The 8,699-nt window shown below is 42.8% G+C and overlaps 1 protein-coding gene and 1 long non-coding RNA gene across 2 annotated transcripts in view; one reads left to right on the top strand and one right to left on the bottom strand.

Annotated features, from left to right (window-relative positions):
* Positions 1–6,328, top strand: part of ccdc120a (coiled-coil domain containing 120a) — a 23,117-nt gene extending 16,789 nt beyond the window's left edge. The window contains exons 9-11 of the mRNA XM_062541391.1: positions 22–123; positions 1,136–2,257; positions 2,801–6,328. Coding sequence (XP_062397375.1) covers positions 22–123; positions 1,136–2,257; positions 2,801–2,906 — 1,330 coding nt within the window. The 3' untranslated portion in view covers positions 2,907–6,328. The remainder of the gene's footprint in view (positions 1–21; positions 124–1,135; positions 2,258–2,800) is intronic.
* Positions 6,329–7,336: 1,008 nt separating this feature from the next.
* Positions 7,337–8,504, bottom strand: LOC134087712 (uncharacterized). Its single transcript, XR_009939849.1, has 3 exons — positions 7,832–8,504; positions 7,656–7,712; positions 7,337–7,538 (listed from the first exon to the last, which is right to left on the bottom strand). It is a non-coding gene; the product is annotated as an uncharacterized LOC134087712 (long non-coding RNA).
* Positions 8,505–8,699: the final 195 nt, after the last annotated feature.

Consider the following 8,699-nt stretch of genomic DNA (forward strand, 5'->3'; position numbering starts at 1 on the left):
GTCACGGTGGTCTCTTCCCAGCCCAAACCGTTCTCTCCCGAGAAGCATGTCCAACCTGGAGGGCAGGAGTGTTCCTGCCACCCCGCTCCTGGCACGCACAGGCCCAGCCACGGCACACATCAGGTCAGCCACTCCCACGAGCTCTGGCCCTCATCTGGCCCACGTCACACCCACAGCATGCCACAAAATAAGAGTTTAGAGCTACAGTACAGTGTGTAGGATTTAAGGTAGAATTTAAGTCTTCACATGTCTTTAATCTTTCACCAGACATGGAGTATAGCATTCGAGATTATGTTTTCATGAGTGAGTTATTACCTGTAAATGATAAATTGGACTCGAGTCGTTATGTTTTCATGTCAGTTAATTCACTTAGAGGGCTTAATTTTTACATTGGGTGCGACTTCCACCAATTTGCGCTGCTAATCTTGCTAATGTACCCCAAAAAAGTCAAACTAAAACTTTGACTTAAAAGAGGATCTTTCACGTTTTTATGTAATTTGACGGCTGTCATATTTTTTAATGGAGAGGTGTTCCGTTGGTTGCAAATGAGCAATCTCACAACTAGATGCTGCACATAGTAGATTGACAGGAAGAGAAAACACTGCACTAGGCCTACATCAACTCAAATCAGTAGTATGATAAAGCAAAAAGAAAACTACTCAAATCTGTCATTCATTACTGATGTCGTTGTCTTTTGAAAGAAAAAAACATTTAATACAGCTTTATTTAAAAAAAAATACTTGTACTTAGACAGCTTTATTAATATATTTTGTTAGTACCATATTTTCCGGACTATAAGGCGCACTTAAAAGCCTTTCATTTTTTCAAAAAAAGAGCGCCTTATATATGGAATAATTCATGACCTCGAATTGATTTTGTGTGATACACGGCGCTCTGTCAAAATGTTATTGTGAACGCGTTTGATAAAGTTTGACTGACTGACTTATCGGTTTTGTTTCGCTTAATGTGCCTTATAGTCCGGTGCGCTTTATATATGAAAAAGGTTTGAAAATAGATCATTCATTGACCGTGCGCCTTATAATCCAGTGCGCCCTATAGTGCGGAAAATACGGTACTTTTTTATTATTATTTCACACACATGTAACATTTATTCCACGCCTTCCTTTTCTCACAGGTCAGAGGTATCTGCGACTAAGCAGTGGTCAGACAATCCTGAGGCACCGCAGGTGGTGCCTCTTCAGACTCAGGAGGGGTCCTCGTCGGGGTCTGTAGAGCAGGGTGGCTCGTACAGCGCCCAGACGCGCCGCAGCAATAGCTCTGAGGCACTTCTGGACCGCGCCGTGTCTGTCGATGACGGCTCAGCCCAGCGAAACGGGATGCCCGCGCGGGGGGGACCTTACAAAAGCTCGGAGGCGCTGACGGACGGCCGCTTGAGGCAGGCGCAGAGGGGAAGCCCTGACAGGCAACCCGCCGGACACCCCGACACCAACAGAAACCGCACCTCTGTTGGGGGACGCACGGGTGGAGGGAACTACAATGAGATCCTGCTGGACTATGTGTGGGGCAAACAGCAGAAGTTGCAGGCCCAACAGCAGCAGCAGCAGCAGCAACAGCAGCAGCAGAGAATGCAGCCACCTCATGTCAACGGCAAACCTAGACCTTGGCCTGAGGGCTCCTCAGGACCCCCCCTGCCCCAATATAATGGCTTCCCCCCTCCCTCTCAGCCTCTGCATCTCTCAGGTGGCCCGCCAGCCTATAGCCCGCACATGCTCCGGGGCAAGCCGGGGGAGCCGCGCCGAGTCAAAGTCACCCGGACCAAATCCTGTGGGCCGTTCATACCCCTCCAGCAGCACCAGCAGGAGACCATCTTGCTGTCGGCGTACTCGGAAAGCCCGCCTGCCACAAACGGCTCCTCCACGGCGGCTGTGTACCCGCAGCATGGTGACCCCTCAGGCTCACAGAGCGCGCACAGGCCACCACCGCAAATCGCCACAGACTCCTCGGCCTCCACGCCAGACGACGCCACTCGCAGCTTGCACAAGGCCCTGGCTTTAGAGGGGCTCCGAGACTGGTACATGCGGAACACCCTGGGCCACACGGCAGTGAACGGAAAAAGCCAGGAGGGGGCGCCCATGCGCCGGCGTACAACAAACTCGCTGCACGCCTCGCATGGCCCGCACCCTCCTCTCACCCACCAGCCGAAATCTTTCCAGGGCAACGCACCCCACTACTCCCAGTGCCACAGCTCTCAGCTGCCACAGTCCCAGACCTTTCATGGGCATCCGCTTCACGGCAGGTTGGCATTATGATTACTAACAGCAGAGACTAGGTGTACTAGATGTACTAGGGCTGTGCAATTAATCGAATGAATCGATTGATTGTGATTATGACTTCCAACAATTTTATATCGAAATCTAATGATTACTTTGCTACATTCAGTTTCATAACAGTGCTCTCCTTTTGTCTTGAGTTGTTGTGTGCATTATCTTTTTACAGGTATTTTTACCTGTTGGAATGTATTTAAAAATCAATTTAGAAATGTTGGCAATTTTGAAGGGGTTACACCACACTCACAATAATGAAGGTGCCAGACAAGCAAAAACTGAGAATGAGAAAATCTGAGAGTCTTCACATTGCTGCCTATTAAAAACTGGCATTTGGACTGAATTTTGCAGACATTTCATTTAACAATTTAACGTTTAAAAGTTACGTTTTGAAAATGGATGATAGTTCCAAAATCGCTGATCAGTAATCACATTCAGCAATCGTGATCATGATTTTTGCCAATAATCGAGCAGCCCTAAGATAGCCTGTACTAACTATTTTGTGTTCAATACAGGTCAGTGGAACTGTCTTTATATCAAGACAGCTTCCCCTCCAAGATGCAGGAGCTGACCCTCAAAGAGTCCAGTGCCGAGCGCCCAAGCCCAGGCACCCTGGTCTGACCACCACCTCACGTGTGACACGCAGAGAAAAGCACAGGCAGTATCCAACCCACCACTACCACAGTAACTGGCAGGTGTGAGAGGAACTTGGAGTAGGTGATGGAGATGAGATTCTTTGGGACATTCTCAATGGACGAAGAGTGGAAGGTGATGAACAAAATGGGAGGGTGTGAAAAGTAATATGTTGCCCTCTCATGATCCCTGAAACAGCACTGAAATTGTCTACGTTAAAAAAAAAAAAAAAAAAAAAACTGCTAGCCATGTTGGTTTCTGTCATGAGGAAACTTTTAAAAGTAAATGCCAATGCTTCTAGTCCTGCGGTTCATCAGCAAAACAAGAGTACTTTGACTATTAGGACATCTAAAAATCGCTCCAGAATAAGGTTTTTTAGAGAAGAGAGGAACTTGATTATTCACTCTTGTGACGTTCTCTTAGTATTAACAGTACAGATAAAAGTGTTCATAACTTTTCAAACTACTTCAAAATGTGTTTGAAAGGTAGTACTGCCAGCCCTTCAACCATTGAAATACTTCCAAGTATATTTTGCAATCATTTTTATATGTAAACTAACTAATGCACCCATTTGTCTCAGGCAGATTACTCTATCCCTATTTTTGAATATAGTATCAATATCTGCTGGCAACATTTGAATGAAAGCTAGCCAATATTTAAAAAAGCAATATTATTGTCACAGAAATTTGTATGAAATACCAAAAAACTAAATACATAATGCATATCCTGGCCTATTTGTGGACTTGTAATATAAGATACATTTGTATGAATGTAGTATGAAATGACAAACAGCTTCACAAAATCATCTAAATTATTAGTATTTAAGAGTAAATGGTTGACCTTTCTTTATGGCCTGGCATATGCTAGAGAGGCAAAAACAAAATGGATATTTTTTTGTCAATTGTTGTATCCAGATGTATCCATCTTTCAGCAGAAATGTGTTTAGCTAGATTGGAATGCTTCAGATACTTAGATTTCTACAGGGACTGCATTGTGTCGTGAGAACACCAGCCAAGTGACCTGTACAGTCACGGAGATTACGGTATAACCTTGTACATCTTTAGTTTCATATCCACAGATTACTGTACACATGCAACACAGCTTTCCCCTCCGTCTTACATAACATGCTCTGGTGGCCTGAAGCTGTTCTACAGTATTATCAAAGGCATCACATTACAGTAGGATGTTAGACACATTGCCAGTGTTCCCCAGGCTTACTTTATCACAGGGTTAGCAGCCATTATAAAATTAGGTTTTTGAATTAGGAAAGAATTAATGGAATGAGGGAACTGATGTCTCTCTTGCCTTTTTAGATCACGGAGAAAATGTATGTGCAAGGGACACCCACCCTATCTTGAATGCGCTTTCAAGGATATTGTTTTATATCATTTTGCTAATCAGCCATCAGTGATTGTGTTTTTAAACTCAAAGTGCTCATTATATCCTTGTCTATTCACTAGTGTCATGAACAACCCACCCCTGCGTTTCTAATTAAATAAAGTGTTTTTGAAGAATTGGCCACTAGGGGGAGAGCTCTCCCCAGTTTACTGTAAATGACGCAAACTCTCTCGGCCATTCAGAACAAACATGAGCAAGACCTGTTTGGATGCAAAGACATGTGGTCAAGAAGCAGCAAATGCAGCAACAAATCAATCAGCCTGCTACTTGCAGATGTCTCACCACTGCTATTGCACATTGTTGTGACTGTTCCCTCTTGTAGCTATACTGTAGGCATTATTAGAACTATCATGTCACAGTTGAACATGTACATGGGTAAGGGCTTTGTCATTGCCGTGTGTCATTTTAGTTGCTCAATGCCTGTACATTATTGTCATTGTATGTTTTTTCTTTCGTTTCATTACAATGATGATCACAGTGTATACTGTTACATGTCAAGAATGCCAGCTGTCAACCATTGTGCCTATCAGCTTCATCAAGTAGAAATGTCCATATGTTTTGGCATCAGGAACCACATCCGGCATATTAGCTGTTTGTGAAAACTTGCTGCCATTTGTACTGTATGATACATGTATTTGTTTAAAGGGATTGTTGAGAAAAATAAGAGGGAGGGGACCAGATTGTATTTGCTTTCATAGGCTGTAACACTGCAAAAAAAAACATTATATGGATTGCTGGCAAATCCACTGTAGATATGATCTTTTGTCTGTCGTAGTGAGTTGGCCTCCGTTGAACTCTTCCTTGTCATTGTTGCATGCAGGTACTTGTGCCCTTTCTCAGCACCGTCATATAGTCTAGTCTTCATGCGAGACCCTCATCTCACAACATAACCCCGAACTGAGCCATACCCTACTCATCAGCCCTAGAGATGACCACAGTAGACCTATCCACCGTGTCAAGTAGCACTAGCGCTAACTTCTATCCAGCTTCCATCTAGCATCATGTCAGAGAGAATTGATTTGTGTGTGTGTGTGTGTGTGTGTGTGTGTGTGTGTGTGTGTGTGTGTGTGTGTGTGTGTGTGTGTGCGTGTGTGCGTGGGTGTGTGCGTGTGTGCGTGTGTGCGTGCGTGCTGAAGCAGTCAGGAGCTTTTGGGCGTTTTGTGTCCTGTAGCTGTGTCCTTGCCACCAGATGCTGCCGTGTTTGTCTCAGGACCAACTGTATGCTGCTGGGGTCGTTCCTCTCTCCTCCGGGAGCGATGATTTGTGTGGTAAAATGGTTTGCTGACAGAATTTCAATCCTCTGTCGCGTTGTATATTGCACTGATATGCCTCCCCTGGGAGACGTGAGAGAGGAGATTGCGTGTTTGAAAGCACATTATTTACCTGGCTACGCATATATTTTCTCTTCTGTCTGTGGCTGTGCCGTTATCTTTTACATTTAGTTATTTCAGTTCCTGTATTGGTTTTTCAGTCTATGTTTCCTAGTGACATGTTCATGTGGCTTTTGTCATATTTTGATTGATATAAATATCAAATGAAATAGTAGATTGTCTATGCTATCTGGGTTCACAATTTCTCTGCTGTAATAAGAACAAGGTACCAAATATGACCATAACATTTTATTCCCACATTGAAGTTGTAAAACAGTATGGTGTCAAGAGACAGAAGGGGTTCTAATTTATGTTTTAGATGGTTTTGACGTCTAAGAGGATCTTTGAATTTCACAAGTAATTTATCCATGATTAAGAAAACACATTTTTATTGCTTTCATTATCATGCAAAATGTAAATACTTTGTTCCTCACTTTTTTCTGCATTTTACAAAGTAAAGATCCACCATTTTATGAGTGGTAAATGACTGTTTCAGTTACATTATTAAACTGTGTGGTTGTAGACGTCACTTTTCAGAACCAATGGTCGAAGGAAATCATGAAGCTGTCCACGCACTGTTGAAAATATAACAATTGATTATAGAGCCCTTGTTAACTATAATAAATCTGACTCCGCTAAATATGGAAACGTTTCTGTTTCAAGGTATCCATGGTGGGCTGATAGCCTACCCACAATACTGCTATATTGCTTTCCATCACCAGATTAATTAGACTTGTTTTCTCCAGGGATAGTGTACGAAGGCCCTCCTCTACCTATTCATTTGGGCAGTACTAACACACTAGTAATGATTCTATTCTGAAAGTTGGTCAGAGGCTACAGTGCTGATCTGCATCACTATGCTCATATGAAAATAAAACACCTTAACAAAGCTACAGAGAGTTCAGGGTGTACTAAGGTTTTAGCTGTCTAATTCCAGACTACTAGTAAAATTAGCGATCCATCACAATGCAATACAATAGTCAGTTCCTCTGGCACTTCCAACTGATTCGTCTCTACAGAGGCAAAAACTAATCCTAACCGTCCTTGTGACACACCATAACCATATGAAAAGAAACGTAAGAAAGCTATGTGGGTCAGTTAACAATTCATTAGTCAGGTAGGCCTACAAGTTACTCATCCAAAGCATAATTGAGTCCATCTTAAAATGAATAATGTGAAGTCATAAAATAGGTCAGGTCCACAAAAGGCCCACACGTAGTAGCTGATCAAAAGTCCACAATGATTGAAAGGATAATCATCAGATCCTTACATGGTCAAACGTCAGTCTTTCTTCAAATCCAGAGACCCAAATGGATTTGTGTTGTGTTCCCTCACTGTACATTTTTAAAAAATAAAATAAAGATTAAATGTAAAAAAAAGATAAGGAAAACCACTGCACATGTGTGGAAAAGAGAGCCATCTGCAAGGATATGGCCTGGCCCCGCCCACCCAGTATCTGTTCATACTCATGTCACTGAGATACTTCACAAAGGGAGTGAGTCTAGTGAACCCAGGCCAGAGATACAGGTGCAGTGAGAGAAAAGATTTAACCGTTGAACTATAACAGAATACAGGAGGACATACATGTAGTGTAGTAGGCTAAAGAATTTTACTACAAGATTTAAGAATTGTTCAACGATCCATCTTCATACATGTCGTTCAGTCGTTTGTTTGCTTCAAAAATAGCTTCAATTACATCCTCAATGTAAGAGATATCATCCCCTTCGTCAGCGTAGTCAATGTTGTAAGTAGGCTTTCTGAAACCTTGCATGAGGTCCTGTTCAGCATTCAGGGTCGGCACCATGTCTGAGTTCAGCCAAGACATTTCAGAGAGATCCATGTTCTGGGGAGGCTGTATAAAGAAACCAAAAGAGAGTGATGAGGAAGCCACAGAGGTGCCTATTGACCTTCATCACTTTTAATATACTGTATATAATGGCAGAAATCTGCCTCAGTGAATTAGGCCTACCTGCATCAGGAGGGTCGGGGACGTTGTGTTTGCTCTGTAACTGTTCACTGATTTGATCTGCAAAGGTGAGTGAAGAATAGGCCAGGGAACGTGGCGAGAAGACACAGAAGAATAGATGGGAGTGAGCTAAAGTGGAGGTACATTATGGTAATGTGTGCTCTGTGTAGCAAGCTTACAGGGCTCATGGCTATGGTTGATATCGTTTCCCAGCTGTCCGAGTCAAGGCACCGATTCAGCTCAGAGTTCAGTGAGTATTCAGACATGGACCAAGTGGACAGTCGGCTCTTCCTACTCACGCCATAGGGTCCATTGTGGATGCTTCCATCACCACTCAAGGTGTCCTGAGACGGAGTGAATGGAACAACACGGTTCTTTCTGCTTCGTATGGAGGATATTAGAGACACCAGGCCCAGAAACCGCTGGGCCACACTGGACTTCTTTCCTCCTCCACACTCAGTCTTGGCTATATTTGTAGGGGTTGTGGAAACTGTTGGATCACTTTGAGCTTGACCCATAATAATAAAAGAATAGCCTATTATTATAATCTCAGTTATTACCACAAATCTCAATCTGTCTGCAATTAATATAAGGATATAATAATGATCAGAGAAAAGGCAATGAAAAGCAGCTTTGCTGGCACTGGCAAATAACTGTAGGCCTAAAACACTAGTCTGCAGCAAACAACATGAATTTGGAATGTTTAAGGTCTTTTCCATGGTTACTTTGATTGATACTTCTACTAGGCTGTTGTGACATGATTGTGACAGAATAATAAGAGATGATAATCAAAGATTCTAGAGCGCATCGCTCTATGAGGCGGTGTGATAGGCTACCTAGACAATCTTTGGCTCTATGATCTTTGGTGATAATGCATTTAAATTAGCTAAAACAATGACATGATAAACACATTGATTTATTCTCTGGACTCATGTTGTTTACTTGTTATAAATATTTTTTGGCTTGGGTCTAATTTGACTATCTGTGCTTAGATAACATCACATTTCACTGCAGCCCTAGTTTAGCTGATTCAACTTGTTTCTGTTG

This window comes from Sardina pilchardus, chromosome 7, assembly GCF_963854185.1.
Source record: "Sardina pilchardus chromosome 7, fSarPil1.1, whole genome shotgun sequence".
Taxonomy (NCBI): Eukaryota; Metazoa; Chordata; class Actinopteri; order Clupeiformes; family Clupeidae; genus Sardina; species Sardina pilchardus.